Source organism: Strix uralensis, chromosome 8 (genome assembly GCF_047716275.1).
Source record: "Strix uralensis isolate ZFMK-TIS-50842 chromosome 8, bStrUra1, whole genome shotgun sequence".
Taxonomy (NCBI): Eukaryota; Metazoa; Chordata; class Aves; order Strigiformes; family Strigidae; genus Strix; species Strix uralensis.
Window position 1 is genome coordinate 31,765,971 of NC_133979.1, and position 27,860 is coordinate 31,793,830.

The following is a 27,860-nucleotide window of genomic DNA, read 5'->3' on the forward strand; positions in this document are numbered from 1 at the left end:
CAGTGCCATTAACCTCACGGGCTGAGATGGCATTAGGACAGCTAGCCTTAGAAGACACCGTCTCTAAGTCTCTAAGACTTGTCTCTAAGTATTCAAAAATCTGAGGGCCCTGACCCGCCGTTTGTGAAGCCATTAATTTAAGAGATTCTAAGCAGGAAAAAAACTCATGGAAAGGCTTCAAATACATCACTGTGGAATGATGATGGAAATGCACCATTGTGGAAGTATGTCATAAGAATGACTAAACCTGCAGCATAAGGCCAACAGCAACATTAAGGTGGTGGAAAGCATTTCACTTATTCCCATGCTTCCAGGAGCAATTGGCATCTTTGAGCTGCACGGAGAGATTATGAAGGGAAAGCGATCATTTCCTTACACTGGACTAGCCATGAAGGCACATCAGCTATATTTGAATGAGCAGCTTCTGTGGAAGCGGTGTCCATTAGTGCATTCCTCACTGCACTGAATTATGGAAGGAAGGACAAAAAAGCTGAGCATGGGCTAACAGGAAAAAGGCATGTGCTCACTGCAGATGTGAAGTGAGAAGGGAAACCAATGAGAGATGTGCAAATACACTGTTTGAGATGGCAAGATCCCTAGTCAAGTTGTTATACCAACAGACTTGTTTAGAAAGAGAGAGGTTGCCACAGCAAATGGGAGAGAAGGAGGAAAAAGTGAAGAAATAGAGGAAAAGTATTGCAGAAGTAGACTAGAGCGGGATGGCATGTGGAGCAGAGCGTGGTAAACCCAAGGGTGGCCACTTCCCTGGATCTGAAATAGTAGAGACTTTCAGAAGCCATTGTTGTCTTGGGAGGTGCCAGATAATCAGGATCTGATGACTGCCTCTCCCCTTCCAGTCAGCCCCAATAGGCCATCCTGGGCTGGAGACATCTCACCCACCTTCCCAGCGACAAAGCAGCACTGAAACTTCAGTCACTTTGGAAAAACTTGACTGGACTATATGGCAGCACTTAATGGTGAGATGAGGTGACCAGCTTGTCTTCACCAGGCCCTGAGATCTCCCACCACAAAGCAGCATTCCCAGAACACTTTCCCGAGCCACATCAGCTTGTGGAGAGAAAAGTCTCCCAACCGGAAACGGCAAATTAGGAGAACATGATCTCTTCTCTGTGATGTCTAGCCTGAGCATCCCAGACACGCGCCACGCTGACGCCATCCCTTCAACCCAACCAAGACAGGAGCAGGCTGGGAGGAATAGATAGGGAGAAGAATAAATAAACCTGAAGGACATATTTGTGGCATGACTCGGAAGGAAGAGAAGCAAAAATTTCATAGAAATAGAGCATAAAGGAGGGGGAAGGGGGAGAGAAAGTCTCCTTCATGCACCAGAGCTGCTCGGGGAACACAGACTTAAAAATAACTTTGATTCCTGACCTATGATATCTTGGAAAAATAGCCCCAAACGGTTCCAGGCTGTTCAAATTCCGAGAGCTGACGTCAGCCCTATTCAGAGGGATATTCCCGCCGTCCCTCTTCTGGAGACATGATGTTTTTCTGGCTGTCGCCTGCCATTCCCTTGACACTAGCAACATTTTTTGTCAACCCTTAATTATAAATAACTGTAATTTCCTCCATTGAGAGATTTGGATGGTTCAGGGCTGTGTCAGGGGTAGGGGGAGCCATTCCAGCACTAAGAGATGGTAAGATGGATGGAGAAGGAGAGGAAAGGACCTTGATTTCACCCACTGCAACATAGAAAGCACAAATATCCTCCTGCTAGTGTCCCCAAAGACACAACCAAGACCAAAACAACTCTAGAATGGGCAACTCCAATTCCCCTCAATCCACATTTCCCACTGGCATCCTTAGCTTAGACAACGAGCATGTAGCTGGCGTCTTCGCCTGTCACTTACTGACAAGGTCATGCTCTCCCTCTTCCTCAGCGCTTCTCTGATTTTCCCAGGGGAAGGCAGAGCAGCCTTCGGTCTCCACAAACAGCCTAAATGACAGCCCTCTGTTCTGCTCCCCAAATAGCTTCTCAACGCCTGAAAGACTGGAGTATTCCAAACTAGGTGGTATTTACAGCAGGGTGGACACTGCAAGCCAACACACAAACACAAAGAAGGCCAGAAGGACACGTGAAGCCACAGCTATCAGCTAAGCAGCAAAAAACACCAACCCCAAAGAATAAGGCAGAGGATAGGAGACAGACAGAAAGGCCATCAGGTTTTTCAGATTCAAAGCAAATGGTTTTCCAAGAGCACCCGAAACTCATTGGTGAGAAGTTAGCTGCATAGTAGTACCACCTTGATCTGGGAAGTATTTGCAACTCTGGGGGAGTGGAGCTTGCAAGAAGAGCATAGGCAACAGTAAAGAGAGATTGGGGATGGGAAGACCATGGATTTCCATTATTAAAAATGAGTGTGGGCATGAACACCATCTGAAATTATGGTTTTTGAGGGAACGAGTCCAAATATGAGGGCCTCCCTCATGACAGTGCTGACCTGTGATATTGTTGACTTAAAGTTCTGCTGAATGACACTAGCTGACAACCTGACTCTAAGGCAGGCTTAGGTACCACACTGCATACTGCTTTACTTGTGGGACTCACGGTTGGCAGAAGGCAAGATGGGGAAGAAGCCTGGACCTTGTATTGCTCTACAGCAGCACAATAGAACCACACTGACACTTGTGTGGTCCCGGTGCTGGGCTGGATCGGGAGCTCATGGCTCTGTGTGGGACTTAATGATGTGCTGTCATTGTGTGACATTTCAGGCTATCAAAAAAAGGAAAGGAAGATGAAGTGCAGCAGCTTCAGTGACTGTGTCATAATAGAATAGTGGAATCAGAGACTCATAACTGCGGATGCAGAGGACCTCTACAGGTCATCTAGTCTGACTCTCTTGTTCAAAACAGGTCTAATTGAATCAGGTTGCTCAAGGCCATGTCCAGCTGAGACCTGAACAGCTCTGACGACAGACATTTCACAATTTCTTTTGGCAACCTATTCCAGTATTTAACCACCCTCATGGTAAAAAAAAATCCTAATGTCTAATCCAAATTTCTCACATTCCAACTTGTGTCCATTGCTTGCTGTCCTATCATCATGAATCTTGGAGTTCTGCTCCATCTTCTCCGTGTCACCCCATCACATCAAATTGGAAAACCATCAAATGACTAGAGCTTTGCATGGAAAACTATTACTGCACTGGACCTCACCACATTAAGGTCTAAAGACCCAAAGCTTCCTTTCTGAACAGTTGAAAAATCACACTCCACTCATGATCCCAGGCCTCCCTGGAAAACCCTTACATCCCTTTCTCATGCTTTTCCTTGGACAATTTTGTTCTAGCCTATGGGGCAGACAGCATCTTTGTACTTGTGGATGTGAGTCAAGCTCTGGGCTGGCTTGGTGAAAGGAGAAGACCTGACATACTCTGGAGAGACAGAGCTGTTGCTGTTTTCCAGGCAGCAATTTCTGGCAGCAACAGCAGGACCACTGCTGTGTACAGGTGAGAGAGAGGAGAGGATCTGCTTATCTATGGGGCAGTAGAATGGACAATCCTGCTGTAACACAAGCCTGATGTGGTTTAAGGTGGGAGAAGAGGAACAAGAGTGGCACTTTCTAGTGACAGCCATATCATAACAGGAAGTCTTGGGGCCACAAAAGTAGCCATTACCACTGAAAGGCAAAATACAGCACTTCTGAATGAAAAGCAAGGCCAGCACATACCCCATACAGTACCATAAATCAAAGTGAATTCTCTGGGTACTGCAAAGGACACAGTGTGTAATGCCACAGGAATTCCACTGCAATTCAAAAATAGGAGTCTTTTCCCTGTAGACGGTTCAGAAGGGATGTGGGAGTGAGGTTGGGTGGAAGTTGTCCAAGTGCCCTCCATGGACAGCTGGAAAATACTTGAGACCCAGCCAGATCCAGCTAACTATACAGCCTAATGAAGTCACAGGGGATTCCTGGCTCTGCTTTCATGTCCTTCACCCACTGCAAGGAAATTCCTCTTCCTACTCCCCCCAAGCAGAGAGGCTCCCTTTTTCCCCAAACCTCTGCTTGACAAATGAGGAATTCCTCAGAATTCCCAGGAAAGAGCATCAGTCTGCCACTAACATTTTTGGTGTGCTGACAACACATTCCCTCAAGGCTGCAAAGGGTTAACGCAACACACAGCAACCTTGCATCTGAGGCACCAGCCAAAAGTCCAAGAGCTACAACTCAATTCATAAAGACAGGTGCTGAGTCAAGTGGCATGAATATTTTCAGAGAGCAGACTCTCTAAACTCTCCATATCATCAATGAAGAGATGCTCCTCTGGACGGTGAGCCAGGATAAATGTCTTCCAATTCACCCCTGCCAAAGGACTCCTCTCCATGGTGAATCTTTAGGGGGCTCTCTGACATGAATCCTCCTTGCCAGAATTTGTGAACCCTTATCCTTGTTCCCAGAACATGAACTCCCAGCTGATGTTCAGCCTTGCCTCCCTTCTGCCCTGCCGCTGACAGGCAAAGCCCACTACCACGACGTAAAAAGGACATGGTACCATCTTGGCACAGCACACAAGCCAAGACAGGTTGCTTGGTCTGCCTCTAGACTAGACTGATGGTCACTCTCATAACTGCAGCGGCCTCACACTCTGGGTTTACCTACCCTGATATTTCTGGCATTAAAGCAGCTGGGGGGATGCTGTGTTTTTAGGCAAAAGCTTAAGTCCTTCTGTACTTGTTAAGTCTATTTGTATCCCCATGACCATGGTCTAGCAGCTCTGACTCCAGTCCAGCACTATGCTGGTACGCCACAAACATCATTGCCAGCATCATGACAACTTGACAAGGCAGCAGCATCCAAATGACTCTCATCTGGACAAGCTTTGGTAACACAGCCAGATACAACACACATGCAAGAGGTGAAGGGAAGGCTAACGAACAGCCAGACATTCCCCTAGGATCACAGGACGCACCACACTGCTGGAATAATACCCTCTGTAGTCCACAGGAATCTCTCATCAGCTTCACTGGGTGTTGGACTCCAGCCAAAGAGCATTTGGGTACGCAAGGAATGAGGGCATCGCACACCTCTGGGACATGCCTGGAAAAACTCACCTCTGAGGCACTGACAGCATGAGTAGAACAGCAGCCTGGGAAGCACCCATCACTGGCAACACTGCTTAAGAGACAGTTTAAAATTTGCCTGAGTATCAAGATGTCAAAGAGTGGAACAGGGCAAAACAGTCCTACATGAGGGCCTTCAGGATCAGGGGTTTCCCTTATGCATGAGAAATTCCTGTTGGATTCAGAGGTAACCCTCAATCTCCATGTGGGAAGTGAATTTAGCTTTGGGACTGAAGCAGTAGCAGATGCTGCAGGGTCAGAGTTGCACTGGCAAAGCTGGGATCAAAAAGACAACTTGTGGTTTGAGAGCATGACCCTTCCATATAGATTTACTGGGGAAAGGGACCAAGAAGGCTGCAGATCTCTAGCACACAGCAGGCAAGTTCCCAGTTACATCAGGTGGTAGTTCACAACTTCTTGAGGTCAGACTTGGGCAACAAAGACTATAACATTAGTGTTAGACCAGAAAGCCCTGCAGGGCATTTTGCCCTGAGATAGGATGAAGAATAAGTGTTGTTAACAATGGCACAGCCCAGCTATTCCTGGAAGTGTTTGCTTAAAAGTTATTCACTAAATCATCACTGCACCATCCAAAGACAATGCTAATTTAGGTCTGGTTTTGGTAAGCAGTGGAGAAATTATGGAAGAGCTGATGAGAGAAAGAAAACTTGGCCTGAACTAGTAATGTGTTGATTCAAATCAACTTAAATGGAGGGATGAACACAGGTCTTGGAACTAAGAATTGAAAACCAGGACTGACCAGCAGACACCACTGCATGCAAGATGCTGGGGAGAAGGGGGTGAAATGTGAATTTCCTGAAATCAAGCTGACTCCAGTGAAAACAAAGAGTAAAAGACCCTTTTAGAAATAAAAAGAGCAAAAGAAGGAAGGAGCAGATCTGCTGAGCAAGGAAGGTGGAGCTGAAGCTCAGCGTAATTGAGATGCATCCCTGGACAAAATTAACGTATGGTCTTCACCTTTATTCAGGATTGTGAAACATAATTCAAGTTCCCTTCTAGTGGAACAACAAGATTAATGGCAGAGCTCAAGATAAAAAAAATAAAGGTGGCAGCAGTTGGATGGGGGCTTAAGTGCCATTTGAACTAGATGGGAAGGAAGATGAACCACTGGTGCAGTGGCAGTGAGTCCCAACTCTGAAAGGGGCAGCATGTACAAATCAGAACAAGGGGCAAAAAGCAGGAGGGAAGAGTGCAGATATAGAAATGTTCATAGATAAATGAAACTCAGTGTGTGTAATAAATTTGCAGCAGAAGCCTGGGGAAATGCCACCCTAAATCCAGAAGGACTGACCACAGGGGGGGCTTATGACTGGAGAACAGGTAATATGGTATATGCAGTGACGTCTACGGGGGTGAACAAAGATCATAACAAGACAGGCTGATCTTCTGGTTGTCCTCTCTCTGACAGACCTTAAATCCACCTACAAACTTCAGCAGACTTTCAGGTATAAAAGTCTCCATGTTATTACTTTCACACTCCTACCCCATCTTTCAAACAACATAATGGAAATGTTTAAACACAGGGACTGGTGTAGATGTGATCACCTGAAGGTCAGTGAAGGACATGCAATGCCCTCTCTAAGTAAACTCTGAATACACTGCCAAGGTTGACAAATTTTTAACCAGCTGCCTGCACCGACAGATTTCAGACTCTGCTGGCATGAATGCAGGCAAGAGCATGCAGCACTTGCTGGCCATTCTCTTGGGAAGCAACAATTGGGCTTCAAGGACTTATCTTTGCCTCTGGCATCACACCAGGGCACCTGACTTTAAGAAACCCACGTTAATTCCTCCAACCAGCCTTCTCAGAGACGTCTTGCTTTTCTGCCATGTGCTGGTTTCCTCTCTGGATCTTGTTATAGCTCTGTTGGCAGCTTATGTGCAGGGTGAGGGAGCAGGGACCGGTTTCAAGGCTCGTTGCACATGGCACACTGCTACTCATGTTTTGGGGACTGAACCAAGGATGGTCCTCCCCCACTTGTGTTGAATACATGAGAATAAGCCTCAGGAGAGGTTTACCCCCAGCTGTGCTCTCACATCATGGTGGGCACCCTCAGGACACCCATGCCAATGGGTGCACACCCCTTTGCAGATCTTCTGACCTCCCCTTCTAACGCTGTCTTCAGATAGAGCCTCCTCTTGTGGCTTCTTGCTGGAGGCTTTGCCAAATTTGAGGCTTCCCTTGGAGGATGCTAAAGCATCTGCCTCATCAGGCCCTAGCCCCTGGGATTTCTGACTAGCACTGCAGGAGCGGGGAGTTCCCTCCACTACTCCTCTGAAGGGACAGGGATGTTCAGTGGCTCTTTGTTCAGCCAGATTAATCATATGTGTATCAGATGCTTGGATCATTGAAAAACACTCGTTTCATGATATTTGCATCCTCAGGACAAGGCTGGCTTACTGCCTCACTCAGCTACTAGCTGCCATGCATATGATGGGCACCACAGCCTGTCTGAGGGCCTCTTGGGATGGCTCTGCTGGGAATCCCAGCACATCTCCATGTGCCTGTGTAGGTTTCCTGGCTATAACAGAGGTACCACCAGTCCTAGCACATCTTAGGACAAGGTAAGATTTTTGAGAACCACTCATTTAAACCCAAGCACCAGCATTTTATCCAAGTTGCATTTCAGTTTCAAAAAAAATTCCAGTGGTTGTGGCTGATAGACCTATATCCTCTCCTGAGCTCCTGGAGGAGTTGATCCTGCACCTGCAGAAAGCACCAAGACCAGCCACCAACAACCACAAAAGGTCAAGTGGTCCTGGTGCCTGACATAGAGGGCATTACATTTTGATTCCAGGAGAAAGTCCCACAACACTTGCTCTAGGGATAGATGTCTACACTCTCCCCAGGGACAGGAACCCACATGTTCCCCTTCTCCAGTCTCAAATTAAATTCCCTTAAGAAGGGGGGAACCAATTCACCACATTGCCTCCTCCATGCCCATCACAAATACCATCCAACATCCCACGTTGCTGAAGGGGAAGGGGCATCTTTTCACAGTGGCCCCATGGAGAAGGCATCTAGACATTGCCCTATAGAACAGACATCCCCCAGCAAGAAATGGCTCAGACAGGTGACAGGGCAGCAGGAAGAGTAGTGCTGGGTCAGGATCAGGCACACACAGTGGAGAAATCCAGGACTGCAGAAGGGAGCAGAGGGCTGTGGTGAAGCTGATTGAAGGAGGCATGAAGGGAGAGAAACAAGGGAAGCATGGCCTCTGGCTCAGCAGGGACTACCTGACCTCTCCTCCAAGGGGGCACGGCAGCTTTCAGCTGACGCCGGCAGCCAGCCTGCATCCTGAGAATTGTCGCTGTCTGGCAGAGATGGTAAGCAGCAAGCCCTAATCGGAAAGGACAGCTGGATTGCAAAGCTCCCTCCTGTGCTTCTCTGCCGAGCCAAGACATGGGAGCCAGAGCTGGGATCCCTTTCGCCTGTGCTGCTGTTCCTCCATCCTTGGTGCTCCCCCTGAAAACTGGAGGCTACTCTCAGAGGGGACAACAGCCACACTGATGGGTCCCAGCCCTTTAGGTCACCTCCTGATGTGGACCTGCCAGATCTGTAACCCTCCATCACCAGTGCTCAGCAAGGACACGCAGAGCCTCTCTGCTCTGCAGTATGTTTTAGGACTGGCACAACTCTCACCTCCCATGCACAGAAAGAGCCACCAGCAACGTTGTGGTGGGGACATCTACTCTTCCCATACTTTCTCCTCCACACTGTCAAGCCCCTGATCACCAGCTTTCCATCTCTTGAGCTGCTCCTCACTCAGAGGCAATCTGCACGGATCCCCTGCAGTCCCACTACATTCATACCCCTGCAGCCTGCTTTAGGGTACACCACAACATCAGCAGTCCCAAAAGGCTTCCTTCCCAGGTCAGAGAGGCAAGGACCTCATCTCTGCAAGATCGTCTTCCTAACAGCTTTCCTCATACAACCTCAGAGGTGTAACACCTTTGTATAATTCAACATGAAAAAACCTGTGCCACAAAGAACAGACCCACAAATTCAGCATTTCTTACAGCACTAAAGCAACATTTGGTTCTGCCAAACAACCAAAGCCTGTACTCACTTGAAAGTTAATACAAAACAAGCCAAATGTTTCCCAAAAAGCTCCCGCAGGAGGCTGGCTTTGAGCTTGTTAGCACTACTGATTCACCCCATGAACCTTCCTTTTTACCCCCCCTCAGGGAGGACAAATCCATGCAAGTACCATAAACTTCCTGGCTTATGTGACAATTCTTGTGTTGCTTAAGCATAATGGGCCATCAACTTTCCCCTGGGATAAATTTGTCCTGGTAATCTGCATTTTAGTGCTCTACATCTTGGGGGAGTTGATAGCATTTGGGGTTTATTTTAATGGGAGTCGGTAGCCATGATCAATTGTAAAAGCTCTATTTCCGCGGAAATGGGTATTTAATAGATTTTTAAAAATGGTGGTTATTGACCCAATGGGGCTTAATGGCTTGAAAAACATCTGATTGTAGTATGTAAGAGTAAATGCATATGATTTTCAAATGCATACTGGAATAGGTAGTAAAAACCCTTTTAAATTGCAGGGACCTGGTCAATAGGGAGTTTCCATTTGCTTGTTTGGCCTTTCTATTTCTATCAGAGTGAATCATGGCCATCTCTTCCTTGGAGAGGCTTACCGTCTCCTCACGGGTGACATCATCTTAAAACATGCGACCCATCTGAGACCCATCAAGGTACGGGGATGTCTTTCATTAGACCAGGCAGCGACACAGAGTCAGGATTTCAGAGCAGCTGGGCTCCCAGCTGCTCTAATGGTGGGAACAAAGGACACATGGACCATCTTTCATCCTCCATGGACCATGTACCCTCATTGTTCCCAGGGAGAGCACTTTGGGAGCGGAAAAGCCACATGTGCCTCAGATGCCTGGGTTTAAACTCAACCTACAGGCTCCCAGCTGATGATTCTTCAGTGAAATTCCCAGGCAGAAATCTTGGTTTATCTGGGGTTAACACATACTGAAAACATCAATAGAAGTGAACTCCAAAGGAATGTACTAATTACTAAGAAGTAATCCTGGAAGCAATGAACAGACTAAACCCTGGTATTTATTTCATGGTGTCTGTGAGCACTGACTGAAGCTCCCCCCATCTCTCCCCCCAGCTAAGGCATGTATTTAGGGTTATCACCCCCACCAACCCTTCAAGGTCTATAAAAGCTCAACACAGGCTGCAGTTACACCTCACATTTGCCCACCACAGGGGCAGCTCTCCTCTCCTGCCTTTTTCATGAGCCTGCAGGAACACAGATGTCCAAGATTTTTATCTGTTTGAAACCCGCCTGTGGGTTCAGCCATTGCAAAGAGGAGATCCCAACCCATAGATGTGCAGGACAGCAAGGCTGAGTACATGTCACCTCTGTAGAATAAGCCAGACGAAGCCAAGGACCTGAAAACTCCCAAATTTCAAAAGGGACATCTGTCCTCCTGCTCCCTCTTACCTTCCCCTTCAAAAAAAAACAGTGAAGCAGGAATTGGAGAGGTCAGAGCCACAGCCAGTTGCTTCTCCTCATCAGTGGAGTAAGCAAAGAAGACAAATATTGCAGGTCACCTCCTGCTTCCACCCTGGTGTCTCCCACTGCCATCCCCAAGTAGGTCCATAACACAGTGTCCCACCTGCTTGCAGCAACACTCACCTTCACCCCCTGAACCCCAGGAGCATGCAAGGAAGGAGAAATTCTGCTCGCCAAGTGCAGACTCTGGGTGCAAACCCCAAAGCTTGTGCATGCCTGGGTGATAAGACTCTGCTGGGTTGGGCTTTCCACCCACACCCAGCACTGATCCCTCACTCTTGGTGGGCATGAAGGAGGCTCAGACCATCACGGTGGCCTCTGAATACACTTGTCATTCTCCCAGAGCACATGCCTGGCCATCTGTGAGAGCAGCGTACCTAGCAAGTCAGGAAGCTACTGCACATCTATGGGGGCTGTAAGAAGGAGGGGGGAGCTGTCATCATGAGACATCATCGCTGAAAACAGGGAAAAAACAGCAGCTGGGGGAAGTTAATAGAAAGAATTCAAAAGAAACAGAGTTAAAGATCTGGTTTTGAACCCTTTAGGGGAAGGAAAGGAGCCCTGCCAGGGAGAAAAGCGGGGAATCAGCAGCCTGGAGAGGGAGGGGAGCCCAGCATTGGCCTGGGTGGCCGGGCTCCAAAGCCCAGCGCAGGCAGCATCCCAGCTACAGCGCACACCGACACGCTTTGGAGACTCGCTATCCATCACGCAGGGTGAGTGCTTGCCTTTGTTTGACCATGTTGATGCTGGCTGGCAAGACGCTGCTGTTATACACAACATGTGTGAGAGGGCGAGTGAGAAGTGCTTGGGAAATGGAGAAATACGTTTGCAGGCCCTTGCGGTTTTGCAAGGCAGAACTCAACAGTGGCAAGTTATTTTAGAGCAGGTTCCAAGCTAAACAAAGCCAGGTATGGTTTACTTTCTGCCTGGATTGTTTCTTTCAAAGCAAAATAAGAAACATCCCAGGTCAGGACCAAGTTTTACAGCACTTTTTGCCTGTCAAAGATTGCAGATAAGCACTGTCCCACCTAAACCACAAGAGAGCTACAAATCAGCTTTCTCTTACTTTTTGCCTGCAGCAAAAATACGAAGCAACACTGCAGGTTTAGGGAGGTCTTAAGGTCTCTGCAAAAAAGTCAGTGTCCCCAGGAGCCTGAATTTCACTGCCAGTTTTTATAGTGCAGTTCACAATCTGCTGAGGGAAGGCAGAGCAGATAACATCGGTGGGTGCAACACTCGTGGTCTCCCCCAGCACTGCACAGGCTTCACGTAGCTGAGCAGAGCCTCAGAGCCAAGAGGATCAGCAGAGCACTCCAGACAAAGGGGAACTGCACAAATAAGAGCATTATTTTTTGCCTTGCATTTAGCCAGGATGGAGCAGCTTCTTCACATTTCACTAAGTGCCTCTCTTCCCCATCCATGGACTAGAAGGCAGGAGGCCAGAGCCCCAGCATCAGTGGCAGCACCTCATTGCTGCACAACTTGGAGGCAAGATGTCTAAGGCTTCTGTGCCTTGGTTTCCCCAGCTGAAGAGCTGTGATTTCCCTTGTCCACAACACAGGCAGGTATCTGCAAACATCTTAGAGGACATGATCTCTGCTGTGCAGGCTTTTCAAAGAAGCTTAGAGCAGTTAGGCACCCACATCCCACTGCTGTTCAATGGAAAGCAAGCGTCCAGCTTTTCACCACATGCCTCCTTCTTTCCCACCCATCTCCCACAGCATCCTCCTATGTAAGACAGCTCCCAGAGGGCTGATGGGACATAGGGAGAGCTGTGGTCTGGATGAGCATGGTGAAGATGGCACATGTGCCAGCAAGGGTGTGCCACACTACTGTCTGAAGCCTGTCTTCAGCCAAAGAGCTGGGACCGGTGCACATCACCACCAGAACCAGGTCTCATGAGACAGCTCTGTGCTAGGACCAGTCAAGGCTGGAAAAAAGTATGGGCTAATGCATAGCAGGAGGCAGCTCAGTCCCCTCCTCAAAGAAGGCATGGTTGGTGCAGAGGGGCCAGACCACAAGCTTTGGCATGGTTTCTGCATGGATGGGGCAGGCAGAGCCCCTGGCTTGAGATTATCTCCAAAAACTGCTCTGGTGACCACCAGGTGATAAGCAAAAGTCAGTCTCTCTTCTTCATCCAGACTCCCTGACTAGTAGGGCAGCAGAAAAGGAAATGCAGACACTGAAAGACTGGGGAAGGATTTTTTTTATGATGCTCAGATGAGCCCACAGCAGACTGAAATGCACATGCCCATCCATCATTATGGCCCTGCAGCAGAAGTCAATGAAAGGGTGGCAGAAGACCAGAGTACCACCCTTCCAGTCTCTGGTCTGCCTCATCTGTTCAGACTGAAAGCTCCTGGGCACTGCCAGAAGAACCACCCTTTAACAGGGCTGACAACAGTGGACAAATTTGCTGAGCAGGGATGATGCTCCCAGGGGCATTAAGCTAAAAGCTCCTCGTTCCTCTGCAAGGGGAACCACACATCCCTGTGGTCAATAAACCCCCCTCAGGCACTCTTCACCATGATGGTAACATCTCATCTTGCTAAAAGATCCAAAACTTTGCTACATTCACTCTAAACTTCTCACCAAAGGGCAAAAACTTGCAGCCTTGATATTGGTCAGGAAAGGGATCGAAACAGAGAAAAAGAGGAAAATAAATATATACAAGCCAAACATTTCCCCCCTGCTTTTTATATTTAAAAAAAAAAAAAAAAAAGCAAAAAACCAAGTCCCAAGTCTCCAACTTATTTTTAGGTCCAGGCAATTGGGTGTCCCAGCCGGAACACGGTGCATGCAAGCCAGCATTCTAAAAATGCCTTCCTCACAGATATAAAAAGGATGCAAGATAATTTATTGGGGAAGTTTTGTAATGTAACGATCATACGTTAACCACAAACAAAAAAAAATAATCAGAGGCTGCCTCTGGTCCCTAGCACAGCCCTTGGCAGGCAACAGTCACAAAGGCTCAGCATTGTCACCATCTCCGAAGTTTCCTAGTAAAGTCCTCTGCCTCGTGCTGTCTTGGTGGGTTTGGGTTCCACTGGACCCATTCCCTCTTGCCCCATCACCCTCTGCAAAGGGGCAATTTGATTTCCTAAATAACAGTGGCAGCTGGGCCAAGGAAAACTAAAAGCAGTATGTTCGCTTAACGACTCCAATGGCCACGGCTCAGCCTGCCAACCCAAACGTGGATTAAATCATCCCAGAGACCCTGTCAATGCCAAGCTGACAGTGTCCCTCCACATCGCCCTGCCGTTTCAGTTCCTGGGGTCTCACTAGCCTGGCCAGGGTCTCGGCTGGCATCCTCCACCCGTGGGCAAGGGTATGGTCAGATGAGGAGGAACCCTGGGGAGGGCTGAACATCAGGACAAAGAGTGACCCCCTCCAGCCGTCGGACACACGCTGTTTCTTCACAATTGTCATCCTGATACAATCAGCCCCCCTCAAATGAGCCCCCGAGACACTGGTGTTCGCTAGAACAATAGCTCACATCTGGAACAGCTGTTTTCCCCGAAAGCACCCAGGCTGCCTACAGCCTCTGGGCAGGGGTCCTCTCTCGCTCACACACAGATCGTGTTCTCCCTCTCCCACAGAGATGCGGCCACTCCAGGGGGGACCTGGCAGGTTCCTGAAGGAACATGCAGCCTGGCAGCTCCATGCTCACAGGAAGACTTGCAGGAGTAAGTGAGACTTGTCCTCCAGCAGAGGCTTATTGGAAATTAACCCCTGAGCCTTCTACCTTGGAAAGAAAAGGAGTGCATTACCATAGATTTTATTTCCTACTTCTAGCACCCCAAAATGCACAGAAGAAGATTTGGGCACATCAGCAGTATGCTGCAGCTTGCTATACAGAGTAAGCTGCTTTGACTAGTGCCAAAGCCAGGCGCTGGGAACCAGCCCTTGGACCTGGACACCTCTACACCCCTGTGCTCCTCTTCCAGCCCTGCTCCTCTGATCCCTGCAATAACACAACAGAGCTCTGGTCCCACCAAAAGCCACTGTGATATGGAGTCTCTGCTCTTGACCAGTGTCCCCAGGACCTTGCACAGTCCCTTGGATGGCTGCACCTTGGTGCTACCTCCCCCTGGAGGTGAGAGTGAGAGAAGTGACTCCCACAGTCCAACTGGCCTGATGGAGGGGCTGAGTCAGACCCTGGTCTTGCCTGGTCATGCCTTAGAGAGTGTGGCTCCATGCTGAAGCCCCCATCACCACCTCCTCTGCAACTCCTCATGGGCCTCTCATAATTTGAGGTTACAGCCCACAACTACCCTTTCCTTTTACCTATCAGCCCACGCTGGAAAAGTTATAATCTCCCTCTCTCAAATCTTTGTGAGAACAAAACCCCCAAAGATGCCTTTGGGGTGCCCAACTTGTAGCTTCATTTATGATAAAGTTTTGGAGATACAAAAGACACAAGGACAGACAAGTGCATAACATGGAAGGAAAGGAGCAGCCTTCACGACAAACAAGGAACAAGAAAGAATAAATAGGAAAACTAAGCAAACAAAATCTATCTTGCAGGGACAGCAAAGGCCAGAGGCCAAGGTGTACAGTTCCCCAGGGGCATAAATGTAAACACACTGCAGAGCCCACCGAGTCACACTGACCAAGCCCACAGTGCAGGCATTATCTCATCACCCCAAGTCCTCCCTCTTAGGAGCAAAATCCCACTGTCAGGCTTACCTTTGGCACAACACACTAGACACTTACTAAGGGGTAATAACATGCCAAATACTCTCCAATGTACTTTGATAAGGTCAAAAGAAAATTTGGGGTCTTCACCCACAAGGCAGGGCTCTGTGTGAGCTGAATCACCCAGAAGCACGTTCACCTGGATATAGCCTCCAAACGCCATCGTGAGCAAGCAGCTTGGTAGACATCCTGCCTGCTTGATATAATGGGCTCTACCAAGGACAATACCTTCTATCGTTGCCAAGTTTTGCAATCAGTAATCAATGGGAAAGCTCAGAAAGAGCGGGCTTTCCTACGAGGAAAGAATAAGGCTTTTTTATGAGCTCAAATCCAACCACTCTCATGAAACTTTAAAGCATCCACCAAGAAACCATTAGGCTCCAGGAAAAAGCCGTTTATTACTGCATCTCCCCAGTCCCTGCAGGTCTACTAGAGAGGAGAAGCACCAAGCACAGAAGTCAGTGAACCCATCACTGCCATCTTTGCTGTCCCCAAAGCACCCATCTCACCACCACACTTACAAGCTCCGAGACTCAAGTCCAGCACTTGAGGCTTAGTCCTTTGGGAACACCAGGCCGATATTGGGGTACAGGCCAGTACATCTGTAGCCCAGTAGGTTACCAAGAGGTGCCAGAGGGAGCTAAAAAGCAGCCAGAACTCATGTCCTGAGCAGGGGTACTTCCTAACCACCCTTTCCTCATGGGAGCATCATAAGAAAATAGTCTCTTACACTCCACAGGCAGCAAGTTCAATAGTTTGCAGATAACACACCCTCTCCATCCATCCCTCAAGGGACTGACCACCACAAGCAACAAATGAAGGCATCTGCACCTACATCTCCAAATGAATCTATGCTCTGCAACCATTTTGGTGACCTCAGATTGTTCCTAAGACTTGTAATTTTGAAATAACATTACACATGCCTGCTCTCTTTCACTGTGAGAAAGATCTGCTAAGGTTTCCTGTAACAAGAGTAAATAGAGAGGAAGTGAGCAGCTAATTTGAATGTTGTTTTACCATCTGGTTGGGATTAAGGTCTAGGCAGGGCAACTATTGCCCCAAAATGCCATCCTTGCCTCAGCTGCTCTCAGTTTTACACCTTTTATGCTATCAGTCCAACCACATTCAGCTGAATATCTCTTGACAATGGGCTGCTCAGGTGTGGAAGAATAGCTCCGAGTGATTCGTTCATCCTCAGGGGTCCACACAAGGCATTCAGTGAGGTTAATATGGATCAGCTTTTGAAGACACTGCTTAAACAGCAGGGGACTCCCAAGTAGACTTAACCCAATTAAGCATCCTTCCCTTAAGACAGGAGGCCAGCTAAGCTTGCATTAAAGCCCATCAAGTGTCCTGTTAATCAGGTACCCTTTAGTATCACAGCTGTGGTCATCCCAGTGGAAGCTACCAAGAGGCTGGACACCTCATCATTTTTCACCTCCTTTTGTCACTTCACTTATTTCTGCCTTTACTTTGGGTGGTGAGATGAAAGGCCCAGCAGCTCTGCCCTTATCCACTTTGCTCTCCAGACTCCCCTCCAGTTTTTCTTTTCACATTAACTGTGTCACACACCAGACTCTCATTGACTAACTGCCGGAGGGGGACCCTCGCTGAGTGTTAATTGCTATTAATGAGCTGTTGCTGCTTTCCTTCCAAGAACACCAATTACAACAGCACTCAGGCACTGCAAGAAGATGCATGTCTGCAGCAAATCAAGGCAAATTCTCCTCCAGACCCTGGCATCGCACTGCCAGCAACTCCTGGAAAACACTTTAAATCAGGCTGAGACTGGGTAAAGGATGACAGCAGGCAACTCTCCTGTCCCCTCTTCTTCATATGGTGGGTCAGGATGAATGTCCCTGACTTGCTTCCTATGGCTCCTGGTGTGGTGCCTTGCAGGGATGTCTGTGCTCAGCTGTTGACCTGAGCTCTTGCTCAAGCCTCCCTCCAGCCACAAGCACACATTCCCACTGATGGGTTTCACATGTGAGTGGTGGCCCAGCTGGCTCAGGGCAGTGAGATTTGTCTTGTCCCACACACTACTTGAGAAGGTGCAGGAAGGACTTGGCAAGTTGGCTTGATAGCTGGCATTATGCACAGCAACACTGTCATCATGTCAGCATCATCCCCTGTCCTAGAGCTGGGGGAAGCTCCTACCTCAGCTACGGTGTGGTCCATCCCCACCAGAGCTTTATAATCCTTCTTTCCAAACTTCATTTCCCTCTCCTGCTAAGCATGGACAAGAGTATATTTTAGCACCAATTGTAGCTCAGGAAGTATACTGAGAAGTCCACCAGCTAAGAAGCACTAGAGCACTGTGCTTAAGGCTTCTCCCTCTGATTTGCCTTTCTCAAAGCTCCAGCCCAAGGAAAGGAGATTTTAAATGACGGATGTACTAAGGTGGTAAAAGCTTTTGCATGAGTGCTTAAGGTCATGCAAGTCAAGACAAGGTATCAAGACCCTTCACTGAAACAGACTGAATCTGTCTACAATGCTAGTAAGAAATTGTCCAGTGTCTCACTCTGACTTTCTCATTTGGGTTATTTTTGGCTGTACTGAGAAACATTCACATCCAAACCACTCTTTGTGAGAGCCTTGAAATGAAATACAGCAGAGCTGACTTACTTCACGAAAAAAAATTCCAAGATTTTTGTCTTGCCACCTTGGTCTGAAAGGAGATTTAGAGAGCACCACCTGCAGTGGGGTTTCTCTCTCCCGCTGCTCCCCCAAAGCCGCAGCTCCCTCCTGGGATCTGGCATGTGGTTCTCCAGCAGGTATAAAAAAGCACAGGCATCTCAGCGGAGCAGCAGCCAGCTCTCCTCCAATTACAGACCGAAAGCTGTTGTTCACATTGAAGCACCTGGCTCCTATTGTGCTGCCTTTCCTCAGTTTGTTAAATTTTATTTCGTGTTATTTCTCCCGTTTTGGCTTCCACCCTAAAAATCCTTCTGTAAGTTCCCCAGCTGCCCTGCTCCTCATAAATGTTCATTTAAGTATAATACCTTACGAGTAAGCTCAGAGGTACTTGGTCAGCAGGAGCTCTGCCTGAACAAAACCCCTTGGGCTAAGATCACCTGCTCATGTATCTTGGGATTCATCTACCAACTTTGGGGGAACAACACCAACCTGGCCATGCCCTTGGGCGAGCTCAAGCTCTTCTTGTTTTTTCCCAAACCCACACTACTGATTTCCCAGTGATTTTCCCACAAATGTATATATTGTTCCCCAGAAGCCAGGGTACCCTCAGCAGGAATGAGCCCAGAGAGGGTGGGTGTCCACCAGTGTCTCTGAAGAAGCCAGCCAAAGGCAGCTCAGAAGAGCTCAGCAGCAGCAGGATTCAACTCATGCCCCCACATTTCCCAAATGCCGGGCACACCGGATTCGTTTTTCAGAGCTTAGTCTACAGACAATCAATCTTGTCTTCTGCACAGGCCAATGAGGTCTGCAGAAAGAAAATTGCAAAAGATTTGTTATTTCCCTAGTGTTCCCATTTTCCCATTCCTTTCCCACAGAAGCAAGGTTTTTGTTTTGTTTTGTTTTGTTTTCTTTCCCAACTTTCAGGGGAAAATCCTGACAAATGGAAGCCCTGATTCATACCAGCAAAAATTTGGCCTTTTTTAATTTAAGGTGGAGCCCTTCTTGTCTGAGGATGAAAACATTTCTCTAACTGCACACAGAAGGCAAGGACCGAGCCTTTGCCCTGATGAAGCAAAGGCCGAGTGGCATTGGATGCTCATGGCCACCGTGAGCGGAGAGTCACTGTGCAGGCAGGAGATCCATTCATCTCCCCCACACTCAGGAAAGCACACTGCCCGGGCTCGCTCACAGGGATGGGAAACAAGGAGACAGACAGGCACAGGGTGGTGATGGTGGCTGTCACCAAAGAGGCTTCCAGGGGTGGGGAAACATCTTCTTGGGGGGATGCTCGAACACAGGCAGGGTGTGTGGCTCCATGGCCAGAGAGGTGCATTGGAAGAAAGGCTCCCCATCCTCCTCCTGTGCCTTCTCAGATGACTGAAGGACATGTGAGAAAGGCTCAGAAAGTGAGGAAGGGAAGCATTTGTCCTCTCCCATCACCACTATCTGAGCAGAGACACCTGCTTCCCTCCTCCCTCCATGTCCCACCTGTGAAGCAGCAGAGTGAAGAAGCTGGCTTGGGAAAAAGGGATTTATGGCCACAGCCTACCTGCTCCTACAGCCCAGGAAAAAAAAGTAAAGGAGAAAGAAGACAATCAAAGGAGAAACATGTCCCTAAAACCCTCCCTTGCACCTTTTCTTCCCAGATGCTGCCATTCACACCGCACCGCTCCAGTGGGCACCTCTGCCTGTTGCCAGGAGCTGGCAGCAGGGAATGAGCAATTTTCTCTGACATCGAGACAGAAACGGCTTTAAAAAAAAAAAGGAAAAGACGTGACTTTTTTTTCCCCTTCCCTGTCTCCAGCCAGAAAGCACATTTGGCAGAGCCCTGAGTGCTGGAATCCATCAGCGGGGCTGCCGCCACCTCAGAGGCTCCAGGGAGGAGGGCAGGTGTGTGCATGCCACTGACCACACTGAGGACACTGTTCCCACCAGCCCAGGGTCCCCCATCATGCAGGAGGATCCCCCTCTTCATCCCGCCCCAGCAGCTGCCTCCAAAATGCTCTGGGCAGAGCAAGGGTCCCCTAAGGCCACACGCTGATGCTCCACAGAGCAACATGGGTTTTGCAAGGCATTTTGCACCTGTGGCATGTGGTAAAGGCACGTGTCCTCCTCCAGCACCGAGCAGCCACCCCATGCCTTTGCTTGAAGAGAGGGATTTTCTCCCCAACCACTGTTTGGCTTTGAGGTTCAGGGTTTGATCAGCCCCTGCCCATGCCTCAGCCAAGGGCATCTCCCCGCTGGCATTGCTCCCCAGGATGAGATTCAGCGAGGCTCATGCACACCAACCCACACCTTACCAAATCCTGGCACTCACACCTAGCAGTATCACCTCTTTCTCCCCACCCCAGCACTCAGGCAAAGGCATTTTGAATACAAATTAAGAAATCGGGCTTTTAGACACGTCCAGGGAAGGTGGGGAAGGGGCAGTAATCCCCCCAGCTGCATCCCATGCAAGGGGGTCGAGGGAAGCAGCACCCTTTGCACGAGGCGGCTCTGCCCACCCCAGGGATGCCCATGGTCACACTGGTGTGCCACCAGAGACCAGCAGCTCTGCACTGGGATCCCCCTGGGGAGGAGATCCCCATCACCCCCTGCTCATTTTGGGGGGGAAAAACACTTAACAGCAGGGCATTGCAGAGGGTAAGGACTCAGTGCCATCCTGCACCGTGGGATTTACTTGCTCTCAATGGCACAGCACACCCATCCCACGGGAAAACACCACACCGCCTTCCCACACTGGGAAGTGGCAGGTCAGAAGCAACATCCAGACACAGAGGGGGTGTCAGGAACCCCATCCCTCAACATGTCCCCCCTCCATAAGCCCTGCACTTACCGCTGGGGCGAATCAGGGTCAAAGCAGGTCCTGGTCACGTCGGTGGCCCGTGGGTCACAGCAGTCACCATCGTCGAAGTCGTCCAACATGTTGTTGCACTCCATGTGGCAGATGCCGTCGCGGCGCTTCCAGGAGAAGCAGCGGCCTGGCCGGCGGCAGTCCCCACCATCGTAGCCGGTCAGGGGATGCTCACACTCGGGGTCGCAGCGCTCGTTGCCCACCTTGCTGGGCTCGCAACCCAGGAGGATGGCGCGGCGGCGCAGGGAGGAGTTGCGTACCTCCAGCAAGCTGAGCTGCCAGGAGATGTTGTAAGGTCGGAAAGCTTCGCTCAGTGCCCAGTGTTGCCTCCAAACCTGCTCCCGGCTGACGGTCGGCCGCTCGCCATCGTCCTCTGCCAGGTTCACCACCCGGTACCGCACAACCTTCCCACTCCGCAGAGGCCAGTGCTGGTTGTAGTGGGAGACCAGCTCCACGTTATCACAGGCAGTCTGCCCGCAGGCAGGGGGGCCCAGTGGCCGCAGGACAGGGGATGGCGGAGATGGCAGCACCCACTGCCGGGGGAAGGCACCCTCCCGAAAAGGCACCCAGCGCTCCTCTGGGGTGGCAAAGCCAGCGGCCAGAGCTAGACCTGCTGCCCCGCCAGCCGGCCCCTCTAGGAAGGGACGCTGGAGATAGGGCTGGGACAGAGCGCTGCGCCACAAGGCCAGCCCAGCCAGGTGTCCCCGGAAAGCGTGTGTGGACCCCCAGGCGTCCCCCCCCAGCAGCAGAGTGCGGCAGGAGGCCATGAAGGTGCTGTGCAGGGGTCCCCCCTGCCCGCCAGTGCGGCCCACCCGTGCCCCGTCCACGTAGAGGGCCATCCACCGCCCATCGTAGCTGGCGGCCAGGTGGGTCCATGCCTCGGGGCGGTAGCGGTGGTAGGAGGTCACCTCGGTGGCAGTGGCCGCCCGGTCCGTGCGGAGGGAGAAGAAGAAGCGGGCATCCTTCTTGCCTCCAAGCTGCAGGGCGCGGATGCCCAGCGCCCAGCCCTTATCGCTGGCCGTGTGCGAGCAGTTGTCAAAGACACCTGCAGAGGGGATGGGGATGGGGATGGAGAGAGAGGAGAGCTGGTGAGGACCAAAGAGCATCGCCGCTCCTTCCCAGAGCATGAGCCAGGTCCTTGGCAGCGGGACAGCTCTTGGCAGGGCTGCGGGGAGGCTCCCACTGCCACGGGTAAATGAAAGTGGCCAGAAGCTGGGCAATGAGTGCTGCACCAGGGAGGACAGCCCAGATCCCATCCAAAATCATCTGGGTGAGTAGGTGGGGTAGCCAGGAGGGACAAGCAGAGCTGGAGAGGCAGAATGGAGCAGGGAGGAAGAGCATGGACAGGAGGAGAGGCCGAAGAGCAAGGTGTTTCTGAGCTGCTCTCCGTAGGAGCACTCCTGCAGGATGGGATTAGAGGATAAGCTTTTTATCTGCAGGCCAAAGCTTTTAAGAATTAGAGCACAGCAACCCGAAGCAAAACAGCCTCCTCCAGGGACTGCTTCCCCAACAGCTTCCAGGCAGATTTACAGCTCTCCTTTATGCTCCAGTTTTCCTCCCAGTCATGCATCCAGTGCATGCAGGCGAGGGTCAGAGAAGGATGCGCTGCCTCCAGGTGCACTCCTCAGCCCCCAAGGTCTCCCAAGCATAAATCCATCCCCAGGAATAGGTCTGGGCTCAGCCTCTCCCTGTGCACCCAAGCATGTTGCAAACCTGTGTTTTAGGCTGGGCAAGAACTAGAGCTTTGCCGACTCCTCGAAACTCAGGCTGCTGTGTGCCCAGGGTTGAGAACCAGAGGCTTTCAGGCACTGAATGTCCTTAGGAATCAATGTCTGGCAAGGACAAATGAACCACTGCTTGAAATAAATGCTTCTGGGTTCCTAAATCACCACAGCCAGGTTGCTCACGCAGGTCATCGGGTGGGGCAAGCAAGCTCAAAGGCACGCTTTGAGCCCTATCAGTGGCATCTTCTGGGAGATCCCTGCTCTCCCATTCACCACCCCAGCAAATGGCTTCCAGACGCAACGGTGCCCTGATGCTGCCGAAACCTGCTGCTGTGCCCTGAGGCCCTTTTTATATTCATGCTGTGGTATTTCTTATGCTCCAGCCTGCTTTTCCCTGCTGCATGGGTTCTCCTGCTGCTCACTGTGCCACTCCCATTGCATGCACTGACTGCTCATCTCCGTGGGGTCAGGGCATCACAGGCCAAAACAAGGCACTCCCACCCTGTCCCGCTGCCTCACCTGTCCTTGGGGATGCTCAGCATGACACTCTGAGGAAACTGTAGCTGCTGCTGGGATTGCAGAGGGAGGCAGAGGTGTAAAGGAGCAGGAGCTCCAGGAGGAGCAGGACTTCCTGGCTTTCATCCAGGGGATGTGACTGCAGCCAGGTTACCATGACCCCACCTCTCCCCCACCAGCCCCCATAAATGTGGCCAACAAAGGTCACGTCAAGCCCTGCTGCAGCCCAGGAAGCAGCACCCCTCCCTCCATCCATCCCTTTCACAGACAGAGAGACGGGTGGTGGCCTCTTGGCCATCCCATGGTCGTAACCACCCCAGGCACGGATCCCTGCCACCGCTCACTACAAAGGCAGCCACGCACAAAGCCTCTGTGGGCGGATGGGTTTTGGCCGACTCTTGTTTTCTGGTGGATTGTGAAAGGGAAGCAGAAAGAGCAGCGGAAGCTGAGATGGGGAGAAGCCAAAAAGCAGGAGACAGGCAATGGAGCCTTGCAGACGTGAGAAGGCAAATCTGGAGAGTACTTTTGGGCTGGGTGTGACTGAAAGGTACTTAGACCTGCACGCTCGAAAGCCATCTTCTTATATCTGGTTGTCACTGGGGTCAAGCAAACAGTGCTTGGTACCTCCTCTCTTAGGAAAACTCACGCATTTCACCTTGAAATGATTTAGAGTGCCCCAGATTTAATTAAACACTATGGAAAAACTGGGGCAAATTGCATCAGGGGTGGAACATGCCTGATGCACCCCAGAAGTGGGGTGAGTGTGAGCTAGCATCCTCGCAAACTCATGGAGACAAGCCAAGCCTGGAAGTGCCTGACAAGTTCAAAACTGGCCAGAAGAACCTTAAGTGACCCTAAAACTCTCTGGAGTTCTAGGTCTGGAGACTTCATCAAAGAGATGCAAGTAAGGCTCTACAAGTCGGCTCTACCACAGAGGCTGGAAAGCCACTATAGCAGCAGCTGGTGCTTCCTAGACATGGCAGGGGATGTCACCTCCGGTGCAGTAGCAGCCATGGAGCGTGCAGGCCAAGCAGCACATCCCACGGCCAGGAGCTACTGCAGAATGGTGAAACAGAGCCACCCAGCACCAGGTCCTGACATGTCCCAGGAGCCTCCACAAGAAATCACCAGGGGACCAGTTTCAAGACCCTGGAATTTGCCAAGGAACTTGGTATTTTGTCCCAGGGCAAGGCACCAAGAAGGGAAAGATCTGTTTGCAGAGGAGGTGCAAGGTGATCTCTTCAGCACCTGTAAGTGCCTCTGATCCATCAGGTGGGAAAGGGAAGGTGTAACCTGGTTTGTGATTGTCATCAGTGCTTAGGGTGATAGCTTCAGGGTTTAAGAAAAGAGTTGTCGGGTACAGTGCAAAAAAAAGAAGGGAAAGGTGTCTGATGGAGAAAAAGCTTCCAAAGAGATGATGTGCACCAGCTTGTAAGGACCACACTCAAAGCAACACCTTCTCCTGCTGGGTCCAGGAGCTTTGCAGCACAAGGAATAGTTCAGCCACACTTTAAGACTCAGATACCAGGGGGAAATTAGCTGCTAAAGCTCTGGAGGGTCTGTCACAGGCCAGGAGCCCCTAGCTGTGTTATGAGAGTAGCTGGCCGCAGATGGTGGTCACTCCTTGGGGCGTGCAGTGGTGAGCAGCTCAGGGACCCAAGGAGGACACCTGGGCTTAGGCACAGCAGAAGTTTGGGACTGCCTCTGGTGAGGGATCTTCTGACCCAACAAAACCATCTTTGATCTGAGTAAGAACAAACCTCAGTCTGGCACAAAGGGAAGTCCCCTTGGAATTTACCAGGAGCAGAGCAGGCATGGATGGAGGGGAGACAAAAAACACGGAAAAAGAAATGGCATCCCATGAAAGGACTCTCATCTGCTGCCCCAAATGAGAAGGACGTGGAAGAGGGACCACTCTCCTTCCCTGGTGGTGTCCATAGCAGGTCACTGGGGTTATACCCCAGCAGAAATCCCCCCATGCATGAGGGGCTTAGAGGGATGAGCAGCCCCATCCAGGGTGGCCCTAAGGCAAAACATGACATCTGCAGGAACAAAGCCCCAACTTTTGAGACTTCAATCCAGGCAGCAGTCACACCAGCCAACAGGACAGCTTGCTTTGCCCAGACAGAGCTGCTCAGCCTGGCCTCATTTCCCAGGCAATGACGCCAGGAGATGTTCAGCTCTGCCCTGGTTTCCTCCCACCTTCCCTCACACAAGGACACCTGGAGCATCTCCAGCTCCTCCACAGCTCTGGACCACCTCATGGCTCGGTCCCCCCTCTACCAACACAGCAGGAGTAGCAGATCAGAGGCAAACTCGGCACCTGCCAAAGGGCTGGCAGCTGCCTGCATCACCTGCTCCCACGAAACACCAGCGGTGCTGGCCTGTCCCCCTTTGCCACCCGCACCCTGGCCCCGCCGTCCTGGCTGCAGGGAGACGGTGGGAAGTGGACAGTGACTCAGACAGCCGGAGGTGCCTGGGGCTGACTCAAACCCTGGAGCAGGGAGGCCAGGGGATATTACCCGAGTGAGTGCCAGCACTCACGGGCGGTGCTTTCAGAGCTAGCAACCGTCCCGCCCTCTGCAAGGAAATTAAAAAGAAAGAAAAAAAAAAAAAAAAAGAAGAAAAAAACCCACTCGCTGGCTAGCTGGGAAAAGTAAAACCCAACACCTGCAGGCCAGACCTCCGGATGCAAACAGCTGTGCTGCCGATGTGATGGCTGGGAAGTGGGCTCCCTGCATCCCAAGCCGCTGCCTGCCGGCGGGGAGGCAGCAAGAACCCCAGTGGGAAGGCGAAGAGCGAGGTGAACGCTAGGTAGTTTCCTTGTACACGGCTGCTTTTCCCCTCTGCCCCCCAGCCTCCAGCCTGTCTCTCCTGCCTCTTTCACAGCAAAGATGCAGCTATCGCCCCTACGAGCCGGGGAGATAAATTAATGAAAGGACCAAGCGATGAGCAAAGCAGAGGGAGGTTCAGTGGAGCAAGTGGAGGGAGAGCTGGGACAGAGGGTTTCCCCAGCCGCACAGAAACACAGCGGCCCTCTCTGTGGGGACCCCAGACAACCCCTGGGAGCGGTACATCTTGGCGCTGCCCCCCGTTGCCAGCCCTGCCCGGCATCACTGCGCTGCCCTGCGGTGCTTGTACCCTGCCACAAACACACCCCCCCCCCCCGGCCCGGCGGCACGAAGCCCCGCCGCAGGAGGTGACACTGCCCCGCTCCGTGCCCGTGTGCCAGCCCTCCCTGTCCCCTCGGGCTTCCCATCACCTGCCTGTTTCTTGGCTTGGTGGGGTGAAGGGGTGATTCCCGATAGGAGAAGCAGCGGGGGGGCACCCGATGGCACTCTGCAGAGCCCTGGGGGCCGGGAGCCCGGGGCGGGGAGCAGGTGGGGGGGGGGGGGGCGGCCGGGGCCGGGGCCGGGGCCGTGCGTGCGGCGCGGCTGCCACCGTGCGGTCGCCCGCCCCGGGGACCCGCCGGCAGCCCGGGCAGGGCGGGCGGGGAGCGGGGACCCGCGGCCGCTTAGCCCGGAGGGGAGCCCCGGAAGGCCCCCGCCGTGCCCGCGGCCCCGGGGAAGGAGGAATGGGGGGGTAAGGGGGGGGGAGTCGAGCTGAGCGTGTCCCCCAGGGGGACCTTCCAGCTCCCGGCGGGAGGAGAGGGAGAAACTAGATAGGAGCCGGGGGGGGCGGGCTGGAAGGACGGGGCGGGGGGGCAAGAGAGGGGAGGGGATGTTTTAGGGTTTGGTCTCAAGGGAAGGCGGAGTATTTCACTCCTGGGGTGCAGAGGACACGGGTGGGGGCGCGGGGTGTCACCTGCCACAGCGGAGAAGGCAGGTGAGCCCCCCTCGGAGGTTTGGGGGGGGGTGTGGGGGGTCGAGTCCCCATCCCTCCCTGCCTGCCCGCCGGCGGGCCGGGGTTTACCTGCGATGATGGCCGGGTTGCTCTGTCCGCCCTCCGCCTTCACCCACACCTCCAGGGTGAACTCCTCCCGCGGGATGTCGGGCAGCGCCTCCGGCCGCGCCGCCAGCTGCTCCCGGCCGCCGGAGAAGTACAGGGCGGGCAGTCGCCGCTCCCGGGGGGGGCTCGGCACCTGCGGCTCCCGGCCCCGCAGCCCTTCCCGCCGGACCTGGCCGTCCGCCTCGCCCCCCGGCTCCTCTCCGCCTCCCCCGGCTCCCCGCGGTCTCCGACCCCGCGGCCGCCCGGAGCCCGGCGGGGCTGCAGCGCCGAGCACCCGGTGCGCGCCGGGACCCGGCGGGTACAGCCCGTAGGGGTGATGCGGGGGGAAGACTCGGCGGCTGGGTGCCTCCATCCCGCAGCCGGAGACCGGCGGGGGGTCGGGGGGCCGGGGGTCCCCGCGGGCCAGACTGAGCGCCGTCAGCAGCAGCGCGGCCAGGGGGGCCCCGCCGCGCAGCATCCTCCTTGGGGACGAAGTGGCGGGGGGGGGGGGGGGAACGGGGGGACGGGACACGGGGGACAGGAGAGGGGGGACACGGCCCCCGGGGAGGGGGGCGCTCAGGGGGGCGGCGGGCGGCAGCGCCGGGGCATCCTCCCCCGGCCCCCGCCGCAGCCGCTGCCCCCAACTTTTCCCCGGCACCGCTCTCCTCCCCTCTGCTCCTGCGGGGAGGAGGAGGAGGAGGAGGAGGAGGAAGAGGAGGAGGAGGAGAAGGAAGGCGAGAGCACCGCGGCGGGGACCCCCCTTCTGCCTGCAGCCGGGGCTCCCGGGGCACGGCGGCCCCCGCGCGGCTCTCTGCGCCGGGTGGGAGCCCGGCTCTGCCTGCGGGAGCGGGGGCT

At 52.2% G+C, this 27,860-nt stretch overlaps 1 protein-coding gene across 1 annotated transcript in view; it reads right to left on the bottom strand.

Moving 5' to 3' along the window:
* PAPPA2 (pappalysin 2) overlaps positions 1–27,483 on the bottom strand; it is a 94,431-nt gene extending 66,948 nt beyond the window's left edge. Inside the window, exons 1-2 of the mRNA XM_074877272.1 lie at positions 26,991–27,483; positions 20,821–21,883 (exon numbers count right to left, since the gene is read on the bottom strand). Coding sequence (XP_074733373.1) covers positions 20,821–21,883; positions 26,991–27,483 — 1,556 coding nt within the window. The remainder of the gene's footprint in view (positions 1–20,820; positions 21,884–26,990) is intronic.
* Positions 27,484–27,860: the final 377 nt, after the last annotated feature.